The sequence below is a fragment of the Mesocricetus auratus genome, unplaced genomic scaffold (assembly GCF_017639785.1).
Source record: "Mesocricetus auratus isolate SY011 unplaced genomic scaffold, BCM_Maur_2.0 Super-Scaffold_100676, whole genome shotgun sequence".
Taxonomy (NCBI): domain Eukaryota; kingdom Metazoa; phylum Chordata; class Mammalia; order Rodentia; family Cricetidae; genus Mesocricetus; species Mesocricetus auratus.
The window spans coordinates 134,054,186-134,073,751 of NW_024429266.1; the positions used below are offsets into that span (position 1 = coordinate 134,054,186).

At 50.5% G+C, this 19,566-nt stretch overlaps 1 protein-coding gene across 6 annotated transcripts; it reads left to right on the top strand.

Annotated features, from left to right (window-relative positions):
• Window positions 1–325: 325 nt before the first annotated feature.
• On the top strand, window positions 326–19,528 carry Capg (capping actin protein, gelsolin like). Of its 6 annotated transcripts, none has more exons than XM_013119227.3 (11): window positions 326–416; window positions 1,721–1,771; window positions 12,688–12,723; window positions 12,882–13,054; window positions 13,155–13,309; window positions 13,499–13,666; window positions 14,187–14,336; window positions 14,646–14,738; window positions 15,227–15,359; window positions 17,665–17,753; window positions 19,331–19,528. In XM_013119227.3, the coding sequence occupies exons 3-11, from the start codon at window positions 12,701–12,703 to the stop codon at window positions 19,394–19,396; spliced, it is 1,050 nt and encodes a 349-aa protein (XP_012974681.1). In that variant the 5' UTR covers window positions 326–416; window positions 1,721–1,771; window positions 12,688–12,700; the 3' UTR covers window positions 19,397–19,528. The 6 variants fall into 6 exon arrangements, with proteins under 6 accessions (XP_012974681.1, XP_040594044.1, XP_040594043.1 ...); XM_040738110.1 differs by lacking the exon at window positions 326–416 and adding an exon at window positions 858–876; XM_040738109.1 differs by lacking the exon at window positions 326–416 and adding an exon at window positions 939–941.
• Window positions 19,529–19,566: the final 38 nt, after the last annotated feature.

Consider the following 19,566-nt stretch of genomic DNA (forward strand, 5'->3'; position numbering starts at 1 on the left):
TGCCATGCCCGGTTTTTGTGGTACTGGGAATCAAACCCAGGGCTTCCTGCATGCTAGGCAAGCACTCCATCACCTGAGCTGAATATCTATCTGGCGGAGATCACATTGAAGGCACCGAAAGTGCCAAGCTGGTGCTTCCAGGGAACTGCGAACCCTGATGGAGACCAGGGAAGTGAAAGCTGCCTTCCTCGGCCGGTTTTCCCATAGCATGGCGTGAACCTTAGCTTTGCAGGACCTGAGGTCCCTACCAGGCCCCCCAGTGCTAGGTCTCCAGAGACGCAGTTGCTGGGAGGGAAAGGAGGGAGGCTCAGGCCCAGAATCGCCCCCAGTCAGCTCCAGAAGTGACTCACTTCTCCCCGGGGGGTGGAGGCGTGGTCGCCAGCAAAACTGCCGTGTCCAGAGCCACCCTCGGGCAAGTAAGTCGCATGGAATCTGTTCTCTGCGGCCTGGGGCTCCTACTTTGGGGTTCAGAGGGGCTCTGTGGGAACCGGGGCGCCCGGCTACCTGCCCCCTCGACACCTTCCTTTGGGGCGAAAACTCTACTATAGAGACCTGGCGGGTGGAGTCTGCAAAACACTTTCCCATTCATGCGGGACAAACTTGAAGCATGGAGTTGGGGGTGGGGGTTGGGCAGAACAGAAGCGGGGTGGGGGTGAGGGAACCAACCTGAGTCTTAAGAAGGACAAATTCCTTATTTTTCTTTTTTAACTTTGTTGGTTTGGGTTTTTGGTTTTGTTTTTGTTTTTGTTTTTGTTTTTTTTGGTTTTTTTGGAAACAGTGTCTTCTGTAGCCCAGACTTCCTTAAATTTACTGATTAGCCAAAGATGACGTCAGACCTCTGATTGTCCTGTAGTCTTCCAAGTGCGGGGATTACAGGTGTGAACCGCCATGCTTCCATTAACCACACTCAGCAAGTCTTTCTTAATTTTTTTCCCTAGGCTGTGTGTATTCTGTTGCGTCTGAGCCTGGGTGTGCGCCTGTGCCTGTCAGAAGGGCAGCAGAGACCTCCCTTGGAGTTGCTTGAGAGCATCTGGTGGTCTGGTGCGGGTGCTGGGAACTGAAACCCGCTCCTCTGGAAGGGCTGCGAGAGCTCTTAACCAGTGCTCCAGCCCCAACAACCTTTTATTTGCTTTTTAAAATACATTTTTCTTCCTGTGGTAAAAGGGACCTCTTAGCTCAAGGGCAATAAACAGTGATTTTCATTGATCTTTGTCCTCTGGGGTGCACATAGGGTCTCAATCTAAGAGCCACCTAGGTTCTGCACTAGCTCAGCCAAGACCCATAGCTCTGGGCATTCACAGGGGCGGGGGATGGGGGCATCCGGGTTTAACGTTCTCTCCACTGCAAGCTGCTACTAAGTCTGGGAAGGGAAGGGGACTACTGCAGCCAGTGCCGGCCGCCTTTACCAGCAATGTTTGCGTCACTGTTGACATGAATGGCGGACTAAGAAAGAGGGTCCCTGCGATGGCTTAGCTGGCAAAGACGCTTGCCACCAAGCCTGAAGCCCTGATTCTGATTCCCAGGGCCCACGTGATAGGAGAGAACCCGTTCCCATATGTTCTCTGACCCTCAAGCCATACATGCCACCCCCCAAATAAATAAATGGATGAATAAATAAATGTAATTTTTAAAAGGCCAGGCTTACTGAACATTCATTATTTGCTTGTTAATTGTAGCATCTTGCTTAACTGTCACTTTTATCTGTGTGCCCACTTTACAGATTGGACACGAGGAGGCTCCAAGGTGAATCAGATCTGAGGAGGCACTGTTGGTAAGTAGTAAAGTCCGCTCCCCCACACACTTGTATGTAGCCAGGTATAATTCTGAACTTGGAACTTCCCGCCTTCACTTCCAAGTGCTGGGACTGTAGTCATGTCTCACTGCTCCGTCTTCAGGAGTCGGATGTCTTTTTCCACCCTGTGGGTCCTGGGACTCAGACTTAGGTCTTCAGGCTTGGTGGTGAGTGTCTTCACCAGCCGAGTCATTCCACTGGTCTTCATGCTATGCAATGGTCATCTCAGGGCTTGGGTTTCATGCTTGCTGTGTGAACACTCTGCTAACTGAGCTATATCTTCAGTCCTGCAGGCCAGCTCTTAACGTTTCTGCCAAGCTCTCTGGCCTGCTTGTGGTTCTGTCAGGGATAAGGTCTTGCTGGGATCTTAGCTCAGACCATCCTGTTTTTAAGGCTGTCATTTGGCCATGGAGACCATAAGCTGTGTTTTCTTTTTTTGAACTATTATTTATTTTTATGTGTATGGGGTTTTTTTGTTTTTTGTTTTGTTTTGTTTTTGAGACAGGATTTCTCTGCATTGCTTTGGAACCTGTCCTGGAACTTGCTCAGTAGACCAGGCTGGTCTGGAACTCACAGAGACCCACCTGCCTCTGCCTCCTGAGTGCTGGGATTAAAGGCGTGCGCCGCCACCGCCCAGCTGTGTATGGGTATTGTGTCTGCATGTCTGTATACAGTGGCTGTCTATGGGTATTGTGTCTGCATGTCTGTATACAATGTGGGCACCTGGTGCTTGAGGTGACCAGAAGACTGCATTAGGTCCCCTGGGACTGGAGTTGTACATAGTTGTGGCCTCCATGTGGGTGCTGGGAATGGAACCTGAGTCCTCTGGAAGAACAGCCAATGCTCTTAACTTCCTCTAGGGCAAGTGGTTCTCAACCTGGGGGTCATAGTCATGACCCCTTTAACAAACTTATCTCATATATATATACATATATATATGTATATATATTTACATTATGACTCATAACATTAGCAAAATTACAGGTATGAAGTAGCAATGAAATAATTTTATGGTTGTGGTCACCACAACATGAGGAACTGTATTAAAGGGCTGAGGCATTAGGAAGGTTGAGAGCCGCTGCTCTGGAAATTCAAAGGGAATCAGAGTCTCCTTGGTTCAGCCTCCTGCTTCCTATGTGACGCAGGCTGTGCCCCAGGGTCCCTCATGGAACCAGCAAGTTAGACCAGATCGATTGTTTTGGTCCTGTGCGTGTGTGAAAGGAGAGACTGTTGCCTTGGGTTCAGCCTAGGCCCTCTGTCTCTGTTTCTTTTTTCTTTGAGACATGGTTTTGTTCTTTAATTCTGACTGGCTTGATCATGCTTATTTGCTTCTGTTTTTAGGGGATCGGGAGTGTTCCAGGGTCTTATGTACCCAGGCTGGCTTTGAGGTCTATGTAGCTGAGGGTGGTGGCTCTGAACTTCTGATTCTCCAGCCTCCGCCTCCAAGTGCTGGTTTTACAGGTGTATGCCACCACATCTTACTGGCTGACCAGGATAGTTTCTATTGATGTTTCCTAGATCTCCAGGGCCCAGACTGTGTGACAAGGGACACCTGGTAAACAAGCAGCAGACTGAGGGTGTAGTGCATGTTTTCATTATTTACTTACTTTTGGTTTTTCCAGGCAGTGTTTTTCTGTGTAGTCCTGGCTGTCCTGGAACTGGATTCATAGTTTTGGCTGGCCTCAAACTCAGATACCCCCCTCCTTTGCCTCCTGAGTGCTGACATTAAAGACATGAGCCACCACAACCAGCTGAAGGGGTTGTCTTTGGGTCACGGAGAGACTGCAGTAAATGGGCCAAGGCACCTGGTATGATGCCTTGATGCTCAGGAAGCAGACACAAGGGGGTTGTCATAAATTCGAGGCCAACCTGGGCAACATATTGAGTTTCATAGCAGCCTGGGCCTCAAAGTAAGACTGTCTCCGTAATAAACAGACACACAGACAGACAAACAGTTGGGCATGGTGTCGCACACCTGCAACCCAAGCACTCAGGAGGCAGAAGAATGAGGAGTTCAAGGCCAGCTCGAGGTGCATCATATTTAGAGGATAGCCTTGGCTACATGAGAGCTTGTCTCAAAAATGAAATAAAACACCAAAATGAAAACATACACACCCTCAAACACTCTCTTGGAACTTCATTTCGAAAAAGAAAAAAAAATCACATGTAGTCAGCGTAATTAGACAAACTAGTCAAGGGGAGGAGGAAAAAGTAATGCAGAGCCAGTGACTCAACCCAGGAAATGTGACTAACCAGCCACAGCAGGCGGTGTGAGCTCGGGTCTGTGCAGACACGCCTGCCCGGGCTGGGGAGTGGAATGGGGCTTTCCTTTTTGGTCTGACTCGAAATCAGTCCTTCAGAACCTGTCTGGCCTGAGGCCGCTGTGATGAGAGCATGGTGGGCCCTAGCCTCCCAATGGCCACGTCTGAGAAACAGCTTTCTATCGGCCTTGCTGAGTCTTGGAGCTTGTCTCTGCCTTCTTGAACCTCGAAGCACTGAGCCTCCCCTTGGGTGGGGCAGGTGGGTGGGGCAACCCAGTGGAGAAGAGGGAAGTGAGAAGCTAGGGTGGGGCTGAGAAGAGTTTGAGAAGAGGAGGCCTTGGAGAGGTAAAAGGGGATGCAGCTCCTAGGGGTGGGCTGGCTGGGCCCCCTTGGGTGGTTAGGGAGGGCTGGCTGCTAGGGTCTAGGAACACTCAGGAATGATGTCCCCAGGCTTAAATCAGACTGAGATTATTATCAAGACTGCAGTTTTGCAGCTGCAGGGATCTGGTGGGCCAGGTGGGATGTGTCCCAGCTGCAGGGGAGGAGCTAGGGGGTCTGGGTTCATCCTGGTCTGTAGGAGGTGGTGTCAGACCTTCTGAGAGGGCCCCAAAGGCTGTCAGTCTGTCAAGAGGTGAATTCAGATCTGGCAGTGCCTGCGCCCAGGAGAGCACTGTCCTCGGTCTACACAACTGGACTAGAGGCTTCAGGCGAAGCAAGGTAGGTCCAGCTGCTTGAGGGGCGTTCAGCCAGCCCCCAGCAGAGGGGAACGGGGGACGGTGTGGAGAAAGATGGAGGTAGGATTGGAGGTGGGTCCAGCTGCTTGAGAGGCGTTCAGCCAGCCCCCAGCAGAGGGGAACGGGGGACGGTGTGGAGAAAGATGGAGGTAGAACTGGAGGTGTGGGGAGCAGGAACTGCTCTGGTGTGTGGGGAAAGAGCCTGGGTGTCCAGAGGCACTGCTGTCCCACTTCTAAGGAGCATGGGTGACAGCCTAGGAAGTCCCGTGCTTTCTTGTGTGGACAGTCCAGTCCCCAGGGCTGGAGGCATTTCAGGTCACAGTTAACGGCACAGATGGGAACCACGCGGGGAAGTGACCTATTGAGAATCAGAGTCCCAGGAGGGCAAAGATAGCCCTGGTTTTCCTCAGTCCTGGGTCACTGGTGCACCACTAAGTCATTGATAGCTTCAAGCATGTCTTTGAAAGTAGGAGCGACCCCCACCTCTAAGCCCCCCAGTGTGTCCCTAAAGGTATTTATCCTAAGGGCCAGGGTTAGCCAGCAGGGCACACACCCTCCCCTACCACCAGGGGCCATCAGATGGGTGCCTTTGCCCCCTGGCGTTTTGCCTTACTCCAGGCAGTGCTCCTGTTATTGAGGTCCTAGGCTACCCCTCTGGTTTTATCCAGTCCAGTAACTGAGGCTCAGCAAATCAAGGCAATCAAACAGTTCCTCGGCCACAGTCAGGAGTACCCAGAAGTCCACAGGCAAACTCTACCTCTCCTTGCTCCAAAGGTGATTTATTGTCTCAGGGAGAGAGTCAGTCCCCAAAACTCATCCCACAACGGCACAGTGGGGAAAAGGAGGGCGCGTCAGCAGAGGCGACCAGCTATGAGGTAGTTCAGCGGTACAGTGTTTTCTAGCTGTGCCCCGTGGCCTTGGGTTTGGTTCCTGCTATTCCCAAAGGAAGATTTTTAAAAAAGGCTACCTACCAAAAAAAAAAAAAAAAAAAAGGCCAGGTGGTGGTGCACGCCTTCAATCCCAGCACTCAGGAGGCAGAGGCAGGCGGATCTCTGTTATTTCAAGGCCAGCCTGGTTTTCAGAGGTCTTCAGAGAGAGTTTCAGGACAGTCTCCAGAGAAACCCTGTCTGTGAAGTGGCGAGTTCCCCACCACTAGAAGCATTCATAGGACAATGAAGGGTGCTATAGAAGAGGTGTCTGCTATGAGGACTGTCTAAGCACTAAGGCTCCTTCTGATGCTGTTCTATGGTTATGTGACAGTCTTACATGGAGGAAGTTGGCCTGCAGTTTCATTGGATGTGATGGTGCCCCACTTCCCGGAACCCTGTAGCTAGGTCACCAGGCAGATTGTTCATCTCTCTGCTTCTCCTCCTGCAGCCTTCCCCGGTGCTGAGCCCCCAGCACAGATCTTGGATAAACGGACATGAGTAGATTGTCATGGATGGATGCTTGAGGCATGGGATATCAGGGGTGCTCCTGTGTTGTTGACACAGAAGAAGGTGGGGTGTCCTCGGGGATGGAGGGCTGTGACACGTGCACCAAGGAAGCTTGAGGAGCCTTGGGACCGAGTCAAAGGGCTGAAAGCAGGATGGGAGGCTCTTTGCCTGGACAGCCCCTTCCCCAGCAGAGCCTGGACGCGGGCTGATGGGGGGCGGGGCTTCTCTCGATGCTACCCAGCTTCCACCCACGCAGGCTGGTTTCAGCTAGCCCAGTGTCCCTCATGCATCCCACTTCCCAACCGTTGGGAGTGGGAATTGAATTTAGAGCCTCCTGCATGCTAGGCAAGCACTGTACCACTGAGCTATATCCCCAGCTCTCTTTTTACTTTGTATCTTGAGATTGGCCTCATTGTGTTACACAGGCAGTCCTTGAACAGCCCCAGCTGATTTTAGACATCTAGTACATCTGCCTCAGTTTACCAACTAATTGGGAATCTAGGCTTTTTTTTGGATTTTGTTTGTTTTCATTGTTTCAAGACAGGGTTTCTCTGTGTAACAGTGCTGACTGTCCTGGAATTTGCTCTGTAGACCAGGCAGGCCTTGAACTCACAGAGATTCATCCGCCTCTGCCTCTGTGCTGGGATTAAAAGTGTGCACCCCTACACCTGGCTGCCCAGAGTTTTAAAAGCCTTCCTCTCTTTTGAAGTTTCCATGTGCAGCCGATGTTAGATTAACCTGTTCTCATAGACCTCACACACTATGAGGAACACTATGAACATCTATTTAAAACACTTCCAGACTGTGGAGCAGACGCTTGGCCTATGCACTGATACTGTTAAAAAAGAAAAAAAAAAAAACTTAGGGCCGGGTGTTGGTGGTGCACGCCTTCAATCCCAGCATTTGGGAGGCAGAGGCAGGCGGATCTCTGTGAGTTCGAGGCCAGCCTGGTGTACAGAGTGAGTTCCAGGACAGGCTCCAAAACAATACAGAGAAACCCTGTCTCAAAAAAACAGAAACAACAAGAAAAAAGAAAAGGAAAATTTAGGGGCTGGACATATAGCTGCTGACGGAATTCCACCTAGCATGCATGCAGACCTGGGTTCCATCCTTCCAATCCCTAGCTCTGCATAAACCCAGCCTGGTGATCCAGTACTAGGGAGGTGAAGGCAAGAGGATCAGAATTCAAGGCCAGCTTAGGCCATAAGAGACTCTGTCCCAAAGGAAAAGAAAAGAAAAGAAAAGAAAAACTTATTTACTGTTACTTGATACCATAAGGATGGCTTTAACGGGACCTTTAATGTAAGTACCACAGCATCACGGCCTTGCAGTGTGGGAAAAAAGACTAGTCTCAACACCCAACTTAGTGTGAGCAAACAAGACTTTCATAGTCAAGGAGCTAGGTAAGGGTCAGTGCACGGAAAACTACTGAAAGGAATCGCCAGGGGGGAGGGAGGGTCCGTCAAACTCACCTAACAGGATTCTTGCTGCAGATAGCCGGCGTGATCAGACGTCCTGTGGGAGATGGTACTGGTTGAGGAACCAGATCTGGATAAAGGATGATGGGATATGGATTATGGGGATTTGCAGCCTGACTGAAGTTTCAGAGATTTTTGACAGAAACTGGATTTTGCAAGGAAATACATGTAACGGTCTAGAAGGTTCAGGTGGAGTGATGGAGTTTAGCTAGAGTCTGTACTTCTGTAAGGTGCCTGGTTATTCTTTCTTTACATTTATTACGTGTGTGTGTGTGTGTGTGTGTGTGTGTGTGTGTGTGTGTGTGTGTGCGCGCGCGCGCATGTGCCATGGCATGAGTGCAGAGTTCAGAGGACAACTCTAGGGAGTTGGTTCTCTCCTCCATCCTGTGGTTCCTGAGGCTGGAACTCAAGACTTTAGACTTGTCAGCAAGCCCCTTTGCCAACGCACCGTCTTTCCAGTCCTGAGGAGGCAATTGTAATGAACATCCAGGGTCGTGAAGGAGCAGACAGCTGGACCCCCACCCATCCCCCCAACAGTGGCCTGGAGTGGGGGGCATTTGATTCTGAGTTAGGTCTCATTTTGGTAACACAGAACTAAAAACAGTGCCGCTGTGCGCCCGGTCTACCTCTTTCCTGAGCTTGGGTTCCGGGCTGACTCATTAGTTCCTACCTGACTCTCAGGCTGGGCTGCCCATAGCTGGGGGTATGCACACACCCCGTGGAGTCCGTGCGGGGGAAGTGTCTGGGAGGTTGGTAATGAGAGGGAAAGTGGTGTTTCCGCTAGCATTTCACGTCTTTCTCCGCGGCTCTGCCTTCTGCTCTGTTTCCTGCGCAGACTCAACACTCACCCTTGTCTGCCCTCCTGCAACTCCAGTCTGCAGGATTTGCTTTCTGCTCTCGGCCTCGGTGTCCCACAGGGCACCTCTGCCAGCCACTCACCAGGTGGAAGCATGCACTGAGTTAAGTGCTGGTGACATATGCTCGCTTCCTTTAAAAGCCTTAAAACAAGCAGGCAAACGAACAGAAAACCGTAGGCCCCAGACATGTGCGTGCGCCATAGAACATATTAGAGGTCAAAAAAGAAACCGGCTGCTGCTGGGAACAAATGCAGGGAGCGTGAAGTTGTCCTGACTGTATCTTTCTGATATTAAAAAGGGTGTATATTAAAAACCACAGCCTGCCTTTTCATTCTCCCAATACTACAACTTCTTTTGCCCAAGAAACATTTTCTCTACTGACTTACAAAGCAGAGACGGCATTCATCACTCTGGAACCAAAGACGCTGGGAACATAGGAGGGATGATGCCCAGAATGAGGGCAGTTCCCCTGGGAGAGAGTTGGCTAGGAGGGATAAAGTCCCATGGAGATTTTGGTTTTAGTAGATTTAAAGAATAAAAACTCTGTTTAAGGAAACACTCCCCCCCCCCCCACACACACTTCTCTCTCTCTCTCTCCCTGGCTGGCCTAGAACTCACAACGTAGACCATGCTGGCCTTGAATTTACATGGATACACCTGCCTCTGCTTCTGAGTGCTGGGATTAAAGGTGCCCACCTCGCCTAGTTCTCTCTCTTTTCTCACAGGGTCCCATGGATTCCCAAGCTGTCCTCCAACCCTCTGAGAATGACTTTGAACTCTTGCCTACACCCTCCAAGTGCAGGCATGAGCCATCATGCCCGGTTTACGTAGGGCTAGAGATTGAGCCAGGACTTCATGCATTGGCAAGCAAGAATAGCATTCTGCCAATTAAGCCACATCTCCAGGTCTTTCTGTAGTGTTTAATTGGGTTTTTTTCCTTTTTATTTTTTCCGGGGCAGGGTTTCTCTGTGGCTTTGGAGCCTGTCCTGGAACTCGCTCTGTTTTTTAGGTATTAGATTAAATAAAGTTTTGTTAGTATGGATGTATCTGGATGCATATATGCATCCTGTGAATGTGGAGGTCAGAGGGCAGTCTCGGGGAGTTGTTTTCTCCCCCACCTTTACTTGGGTTCTGAGATTAAACTCAGGCCATCAGACTTGTGCAGCAAGCCCCTTTACCCACCGGGCTGTGTCACAAGCCTCTTGTTTTTCTTCTTTTCTTCCTTTTCCTTTTTCAGCAGGGTGCCTTTTACCCCAGGTTGGCTTTGAATTCACTAGATAGCCAAGAATGGCCTTGAACTTCTGATTCTCCTGCCTCTGTTTCTGGAATGTCCGTTTGGCAGATGTGCATTGTCGGTCCCGGTCTTGTTGTTTTAAAATAGAGTTTCACATAACCCAGGCTAGCCCGGAACCTGAACACCCCTGAGCGTCTGGACTTTCTGCCTCCCCCTTCCCATTGCTGGGATTACAGTGTGTGTGCTGTCATAATTGGCCTTTTTCTCTTCTTTCTTTTTTTTTCCTTTTAGTTTATGAGGCAGGATCTCCTTGTGCAACCCAAGTTGGCCTAAAACTCATGATTCCCCTTGGCCTGGTCTCTCAAGTGCTGGGATCATAAATTTGCACTAGCATATTTGGCTTATTCTTCAAAAAGACTTAACTTATTTTTATTTTAATGTGTATGGGTAGTTTTGTCTGTGTGTACGCCTGTGTACTATGAGTATGTAGTACCCTTGGGGGCCAGAAGGGGGTGTTTAGCTCCCAGATCTGGAATATAGATGGCAGTTGGCTGCTGGGAACTGAACTCAGATCCTCTTTGAGAGTAACAAGTATTCTTAACTGCTGAGCCATCTCTGCAGCACAAGCTGGCTTATTTTGTTTGTTTATTCTAAATCAAAAATGAATGTAAAATTTTGCTAAATACTTTCTTTATACACATTGCTATGAATATTCATAAGGATATATTAATATCACATGTACTTGTTAATATGTTATATTGATATACCTCCTGGTCCGGTTGTGTTATTATTAGTGCTCTGAACTTTGAATTCAGTGATCTGAGATCACTAAGTTTTGTGGGTTTTGTTTGTTTGTTTTTTCGAGACAGGGTTTTTCTCTGTGGTTTTGGAGGCTGTCCTGGAACTAGCTCTTGTAGACCAGGCTGGTCTCGAACTCACAGAGATCCACCTGCCTCGGCCCCCCAAGGGCTAGGATTAAAGGCATGCGCCACCACACCCAGCTACTTTTGTGTTTTTTAACTTAAAAATTTTATTGTTTGTGGTGTGTGTGTGTGTGTGTGTGTGTGTGTGTGTGTGTGTGTACACGTGTGGAGGACCAAAGTTGACCTCTTCTTGCATCTTGTCATTGAGGCAAGGTCTCTTAATCAAACCCAGAGCTTGCTGATGTGGCTAGTTTTGCTCTTCAGTTTGCTTTGGGGATCCCCTGTCTCTGCCCTTTGAGGCTAGATTACAAGTGGGCAGCCCACCCAACATGTATGTGGATTTTGAGGATTTGAACTCTGATCCTCACACTTGCCATGAAAACCACTGTCTGGGGTAGGGCAGCCTCCAGCATCACAGGGCTTTTACAGGGATCCAGGGAGTCAATGAGGCCATAATTTTCTATCTGAGGGGGGAAAAGGCACTCATAAACTCTCCTGATGTTTCCCTTCTTTATTCTCTCTCTTTCTAAAAACAAACAAACAAACAAACAAACAAAAAGAACCTGCTTGCATTCATATCCAAGCAAATAACCTTGTGGACAAGCAAGGTGTTCTTGCAAGGTTCTTTTACTGGCAGATTGCATCTTACAGTTACAAAGGGTCAATTACTTTACTACTTATCTTGAAAGGTAATGTTATAAGGAATCTTAAAGGAATCACAAACCTAAACTTTTTTTGTTGTTGTTGTTTTGAGACAGGGTTTCTCTGTATTGCTTTGGAGGCTGTCCTGGAATTCACTCTGTAGACCAGGCTGGCCTCAAACTCACAAAGATCCGTCTGCCTCTGCCTCCCGAGTGCTGGGATTAAAGGCATGTGAAACCAGCACCCGGCTCTAAACTTTGATATATGAAAAAGAATCCGTCAGCTCTACTTTAGATCTTTAGAGTACATATCCATTCATTAACAGTTTTTTATATCAGGAAATTGAGGGCAGAAATGGGTATAAGGAATTAATCATCACCTTTGGTCCTCAACCAAACCTAGCAAGGAGAGTATGTCAGCCAGTGAAAATTGGGCTGCTTTGTCTTGTTCCTGACCTTAGAATTTCACATTTAACTATGTGCCTTTCTAAAACTTTAGATTGTCCTCTCAGGGTTTTCACCTGAAAGTTATTTGACAAAAACACCGTAGTCTAACTTTGTAATTTTCAAGGCTTTGTTTCAGCTGTGCTGCACTCAGAGACCTGTGAACACGTCTCCCGACATTAAGTTTAAAAGAATCTAAACCGGCTGGGCTGCTGGGACCAAAATGTTAATCCTTAACTTGAGCTACAATCCATGCAGCTCCTTAGGTGAAACTCACAGACCCTGGCTGTGGAACATAACCTGGTATTATTTAGTTTTGTTCATCAAAACTCTGTATAAACTGTCATTATTATTATCAAATTAGACAGTATAGCTTAGGGAGGCGTCCTCTTCTTGACAATCCACAGGTAAAGATGTCCAGTAGCTCGGGATGTTTCCAAGAGATAAACACACTACATTACAGGCAGTGGAGCTCTCTCCACGTCCACTTATACCATGCTCGATACCAGAGAAAGAGCTGCAGCAAACACGTAGGGGCACAGCAGAGGCAAAAGACATTCCAGGGTCTGCAGTCCCGTCACCTTGCCTAAACGAGACCGGCCCATCAGAGGGTTTCCTTCTGGTAGACTGACAGCTGGGACTTGAATTGCCACTCGCTGCCCCTGTGGCATGGCCACCAGCACATTCAAGTGCTTTAACCATGGAGCGTCACCTCAGCCCCAGGCCGTCCTCAGATACTTACTGTGGGCTGTGAGGACATCCCGGCTACATAAGAGTCTACCTCCAAAACGCAAAAGGAGCCTACTTGGCCACCTGGAAGGCTCCCCCAGGCGGACAAGACAGCTGGTTGTTATGCCCCTGGTGGTAATCATGGCTTCTCTTTTCAGGTCTGAGAACAGCATGTACACACCCATCCCTCAGAGGTAGGCAGCGTGCCCCGTCATCTTTGGTCTCTTCCGAGGGCTGCCCTTTCCTCCTTACTGCTCTCGCTATGCCCAGACCTCAGTTTCCAGGCCTGCCCATGTCTCTGTGTTTGAGCCCACTCCTCCACAAGTCCACTACCAGCCATCTCTTCCTACAGTGGCTCTCCATTCCCAGCCTCAGTCCAAGACCCAGGCCTGCACATATGGCGTGTGGAGAAGCTGAAGCCCGTGTCCATAGCAAGAGAGAACCATGGCGTCTTCTTCTCCGGGGATTCCTACCTAGTGCTGCACAATGGCCCAGAAGAGGTCTCCCATTTGCACCTGTGGATAGGTAAAGGATTGGGTTGGTGTCTGCGTGGGTTTGGCCAGGGCAGGGATGGAGGTTGCCGTGGGTCTCAGGCACCTTGCCTGTCACCTCACATTCACCCTAGGCCAGCAGTCATCCCGGGATGAGCAGGGGGCCTGTGCTGTGCTGGCTGTGCACCTCAACACCCTCCTTGGGGAGCGGCCTGTGCAGCACCGTGAGGTTCAAGGGAATGAGTCCGACCTCTTCATGAGCTACTTCCCACGTGGCCTCAAGTACCAGGTGAGACCCACCTCCAGGCCCTCCTTCCCATGGCTTTTCCCGGAGTCAGCCCCTGTTTCTGACTGCTCTTCGGAAGGCCTGGGCACACTTGGGGACTGGTTTCCACCTTCCTTCATCGCCTAGCGCCATGAAAGGTGGAAGGCTCTGGGTTGCCTGGGAGGCCACTCAGGCCAGTTTTCTGGGCTGCAGGAAGGCGGTGTGGAGTCCGCATTCCACAAGACGGCCTCGGGGGCCACCCCAGCGGCCATCAGGAAGCTCTACCAGGTTAAGGGGAAGAAGAACATCCGTGCCACCGAGAGGGCGCTGAGCTGGGACAGCTTCAACACGGGGGACTGCTTCATCCTGGACCTGGGCCAGGTGGGTTCGCGCTGGCACTGAGCACCGTGCCAGAGCCGTACTTTAAGACAGGCTGGGAGGCTGGGGGAGGGGGAAGGGGGGAGGTAGAACCCGTGGCTGGTGAACCGTTCCATCAGCGAGAAGACACCCCCAGCCAGTCAGCCCCTAGGGACCCATTGCCACATAGACACCACCATCCTCGGATGCCCCAGCCTCATTTATACAGTGGTCTCAAACCTGTACATAACTTGTGTGCCTCCTCCAGGACAGTTCCAGGTATGTCCAACCTGTGGCCATCCGTTGGCTGCACGTAGTCCATGCTCAACGGAAAGCTTTAAACTTTCTATTTTTGTGTGTGTAGCTCTGTAGACCAGGCTGGCCTTGAACTCGCAGAGATCCGCCTGCCTCTCGAGTGCTGGGATCAGAGGTGCGTGCCACCACTTTGGCACGGGCACTGCCTTCTTGCTTGCCCTGCTGTGGGTACAGTTGTTCAGTGGGGGCAGGACAAAGGCTGTGATGGGCCTGTCTGACTTCTCTGCAGAATATCTTCGCCTGGTGTGGTGGAAAGTCCAACATCCTGGAACGTAACAAGGCGAGGGACCTGGCCCTGGCCATCAGGGACAGCGAGCGGCAGGGCAAGGCCCAGGTGGAAATTATCACCGATGGAGAGGAGCCAGCCGAGATGATTCAGGTTGGGAGCTGTTGTTCGGATGCAGCCAAGAGAGGCAGTGATAAGCTGGGATTATGAAGGTGGCTGATAAAGGATGATGGGGACTATCTGGGGCCCTACTCAGCCCTGTGATCGCTCATGGGGTACCTTTGTGTGATGGTGACTAGGGGTTCCCTGTGTGGGCACAGCCTTGGGACAAGAGGCTGTCTGGTGGGTGGGCTGGGCCCATCGTTTTGCCCTCTGTCTTAGTGCAGGACACAGGTGGCCCTGGATGTGGTGACTTGGGAAATTTGGGTGCAGAAGCCCCAGTAATCCTGTCTGGCTCTGCAGGTTCTGGGCCCCAAGCCTGCTCTGAAGGAGGGCAACCCTGAGGAAGACCTCACAGCTGACCAGACCAACGCCCAAGCCGCGGCCCTGTATAAGGTGGGCACCTTAGGCCTGCTGGGAACTAACTAGGCATCTTCCGGTGGCAGGGGCATGGAGCTGAAGCGGGGAGGAGGCGGCTGTGGGGAGGCTGGGCCAGGAGTCAGGTAGGTTCTAGGGGTCGGAGGAGAGATGGGTGGATAGTAGGCAGATGGCAGCCCTCTGAGGAGATAAATGGTATTCACTTTGGCTCCTTGGTGAAGGTTGGAAGCTAATGCTAAGCCTGCCTTGATTTGAACCCTGTGCACTGATTTGTAATGTAGAAGTCACCTCTTTCCCTAAGGGAGTCATGACCTCTGAACTACAGTTGACAGACAAGAGAGGGGCTGCCTGATGCTTGCCTTTGGGGGCCCCCTTCCTTCCTGTTGCTTGGAACTGTTGGGAGAAGCAACTGGGGAGGGCCTGTGTGTGTGTGTGTGTGTGTGTGTGTGTGTGTGTGTGTGTGTGTGTGTGTGTGTGTGACACTGGGGACTGTCCTTCCTCCCCAGGTCTCAGATGCCACTGGACAGATGAATCTGACCAAGGTGGCCGACTCCAGCCCGTTTGCCTCTGAACTGCTGATTCCAGATGACTGCTTTGTTCTGGACAACGGGCCTTGCGGCAAAATCTACATCTGGAAGGGTATGTGTGAGCCTGAGGGCCCTGCAGCTGCCATGGGGGCCCTGCAGCAGGCTCAGCCTCCTCAGCCTGAGGGCCCTGCAGCTGCCCGGAACCCAGCAGGCTCAGTTGTTTTGAAAACCTTAGTGGGCCTCAGAACTCTGCTGGGCCCATCCCAGAGATTCAGATTCACCAGGTCTGGGCTGGAGCCTGAGCACATGTGTATTTAACATGTTCCCAGGCCATGCCTGTGGGGTCCAGGGACCACACTTTGAGAACTCCCTTGGCAGTGTCCAGGCCTTCAGGGCTCTGGGGTGCCTGACCCCACGGTTCTGAGTTAACTGTAATAGAGGTAAATTTTAGATGGGCTTGGTAGCTCTTTATGCAGTGTGTGGTAAACTTGCAGGAATGCAGGCCGTGCTTCTCTAAAAGCTTGTATATGCTGGAGAGAGAAAGGAGCTATGCTGTGTGTGGGGGAGATGGTGGCTTGCTTTGCCCATGGGAATGTAGGGACGGCAAGATCCTGGGAGCCTGCTTGGTGTACCACTGCCTGCCTGGGTCTGTCAGTCAGTCAGTCAGTTTGTCTGTCTGTCTACCTGCCTGCCTGCCTGCCTGCCTGTCTCTGTTTCCTCCCCCTCTCCCCGTCTCTTTCTTTTTCTGTGTGTGCATGCCTGTGGGTACCCAAGAAAAACAGAGTGCATCAGATCCCTTGGAGCTAAAGTTAAAAGCAGTTATGAGCTCTGATGTGGGTGCTGGGAACTGAACTCTGACCCTTCCCAAAAGCATTAAGTGCTCTTAACCTCTGAGTCATCTTTCCAGGCCTTTTCCTTTCTTTTTTGAGACAAGGTCTCATATAGCCCAGGCTGGCCTCTGACTTGTTATATAGCCAAGGATCTCCTGATCCTCCTGCCTCCGTCTCCCAAGTGCTGGGATTACAGGCATGCACTACCATGCCTGGTTTTCTCTGGGCTGGGGTTGGAACCCAGAGCACAGTGGGCAAATAGTCTACCAGCTGAGTTACTTCCCTTGCCCTGACGCTACCTTCCTGCAGAGGCGCCATACACCCTGGAGCCAATGCTGAGATTCCAGAGGCCTCTGTGAGTGTCTGTAGTCCCCAGGAAAGGAATCGTTATAGTGGGACAGGAACTTGGGAGGCAGGAAGACAAGTGCCCATGAATGCCAGAGCATCGGGTCAGTTACAGAGGAAGGACACAGATACTTCACAGTTCACAAGAGTTTAGCACTGGCTGGGGAGCCAGCCGCCATACTTAGCTGTTTCCTTGTCAAAATGCCTTCAGCTTGAATCAGTTTGTGTCCCAGTGATTGCCTCCAGAAAGGACTACATAAATGATTGCCTGCATTGCCTATGTCGTGGTTTCTGTGTGGTTTTCAGTTTTATAAGCACTTCATCAGCAAGCATGCTGACTTTTGGCCCCGTGGGAGTCAGTTCACCATGGAATTTTACTCTATGACCTATTTAGTTTCACACATGCATACAAGAAGTTTTGATACTAGAACAGTGTTATCTGTAACAGTGTACAAACACAGAAGGTAAGGGGCTCCAAGGAAAGGTGAGGTCCTGGCCCTAGAGTTTCTTTTTTATTTTATGTGTATGTATGTGTATTTCTATTGCATGTGTGTGGTGTCCTTAGAAGCCAGAAGCCAGCATTGGATCCCCTGGAACTGGAATTGCAGGTGGTTGTGAGTGCCAAGTGGATGCTGGGAATAGAACTCAGGTCTTCTGCAAGAGAAGCAAGTGCTCTTAACCGCTGAGCCATTGCCCCAGCCCACTGGGCTTACAGTTCCATATCTAGAAGGAAGCCTATTCTTCCTAAAAGATGGCTTGATCAGAGCCAAAAGTCTCTGCTGATCTAGACAGAAGCTTTCATTAATTAACTAATTAATTAATCAAATCTTATCTTACAGCTGCCAGCCTTCTGGGAAAAAAATTAAAAGTATGACTTCATACGCCAAGGCGCCCTTGGTATTCTTGGGTACTGAGTACATTTTGTTTAAAAAAAAAAAGACAACTGTCAGATATTCTGTGGACCCCTTAAATTTCTTCAAGAAAATGGGGCAGTGCCTGGAGATTTCCCACCCCCTCCAGTTTCTCATGCAGTCCAGGCTGACTTTAACTCCCTATGTAGCTGAAGACATGAAGACGAAGCTCTGAGCCTCCTGCCTCCACTTCCCGGGTTCGGGACTTACAGGTGGTTTTCTGTGGCGCTAGGGCAGAAGGCGGAGTCTTACACGCGCTTTTAGGCAAGCCCTCTCCAGTCAGCTGTACCCCATCTGCTTCTCCTTTTAAAATCCTGTTCCTATGTTCCAGGGAGGAAGGCTAATGAGAAGGAGCGACAGGCAGCCCTCCAAGTGGCCGATGGCTTCATTTCCAGGATGAGATATTCCCCAAATACTCAGGTGAGGACAAAACTGTACACCCTGGCACCTTCCTGTGGCTCCCTACCCCCAACCGAACAAGAGCAGGGCAGCTCAGGAGTTGGGAGCAGACTCACCTGCCTCAGACCAGTTAGGTGGAAAGGCCTTTTCAGCCCTTCAGCATTTAACACAACAGCAACAACAAAACCCCAAAACTTGCCAGGCGGTGGTGGTGCACACCTTTAATCCTGCTAGCACTTGGGAGGCAGGCAGATCTCAAGTGAGTTTGAGGCCAGCCTGGTCTAAAAGAGAGTTCCAGAACAGCCAGGAATGTTACACAGAGAAACCTTGTCTTGAAAAATCAAAACCAACCAACCAACCAAAAACCCAAAACTTATTTTTAAAGGGAAGCCTGGGAGCCTGAAGGGTAGGGCATGTCACTGGCTGGCTGTGTCTCTCTCCAGCACAGTGGATACACAAGCTGTTCTCATCTTGCCTCTCTCCATATGGGTCTCATATAGCCCAGGCTGGCCTCAAACTCTCTATGTAGCCAAGGATGACCTTGAACTTCTGATCTTCTGGCCTCTACCTCCCAAGTTCTAGGATTATAGGTGTGGGTCACACCTGGCTAATGCGGTGCTGGGAATTGAACCCGGGGGTTTTGTGTGTGGCTAGGGTGCACTCTGCCAACTGAGGTACAGCCTTAGCTCTGTCCCCCCCTCCCCCCCAGCGTCTCACCCTTTGCTCAGATTAGTTTAGAATTCCATATGTATCCCAGCTGACCTGAACTCACACTTCCCCTGCCTCAGTCTCTCATGTGCTGAGACCACAGGCGTGAGTCCCCATGCCCTGATCAGAAGCTCTGTTACAGCTGATGTCCAGTTGGTGGCATCTGCCACCCTGAGTGCCCCATCCTCGGAGCAGTGTTTTCTTTGCCCTGTCTTGTCTTTGTCTTCTCAGGACTGGCTTAGACTGCTGGCGGGCTCTCGCCTGGTGTTACAGGGCTCTCTTCCTCTTGGATGAAAGGATTAAGTCAAGAGGCTCAGATCAAGTCTGAGCAGCTTATTAGCAAACTCATGCAAAGGAACACTCCAAAGAGATTAGAGTGCATTGTCCCCACGGCAGGGAGATGCCCACTAGGTTCTGATTTGTGGATATTGAAGACATTTTTATGAATATTTGTGAGGTGGGTGGCATCTTCATGGGGTAAAGTGGTCCTTTTCCCTCCTAAATCATGATGGACCAGATAGCCCTTTAGAGTATTTCCTCCCATAATCCTCTAGAAAAACCCACAAAAGAGTGGGGGGTTTCAAAGACCACAGTGGGAGTGGTATTAGTGATCATGCGTCTCTTGATGATGTGGCCTTTTGGTTGATGACATGTATGGGAAAATGCCCTTGAACCTCAGCCTCTGGCGTAGCGAGACAACCTAACTGCAGGGCTATGACAAGAGTATTTAACCACATGGAACTTCCTTCAGGAGACACATCAGGCCAGATGTGGTTTGCCCCGGTTCTGTCCTATCTAAGTTCTTGCCAACCCGACATGGTACCCTTGTCCTTCCCCTCCTCAGAGGCAGTGGTGGGCAGCCTGTGAGCCGAGCTTTTCTCCCACTGCAGGTGGAGATTCTGCCCCAGGGCCGGGAGAGTCCCATCTTCAAGCAATTCTTCAAGAACTGGAAGTGAGGGCGGGTGCCCCCAGCCCTGCTTTCCTGCCTCCCACCACCAGCCTGCCTATCCTCCACCCCATGTCCCTGGCTGCTGAGTCGGCACCGAGGGCCCTCTGGATGCTCAATAAAGGAGACACATTCCTTCCCAGCTCTCCCTGTGCACTTGCCCTGGGCTGGCTTTGTCCC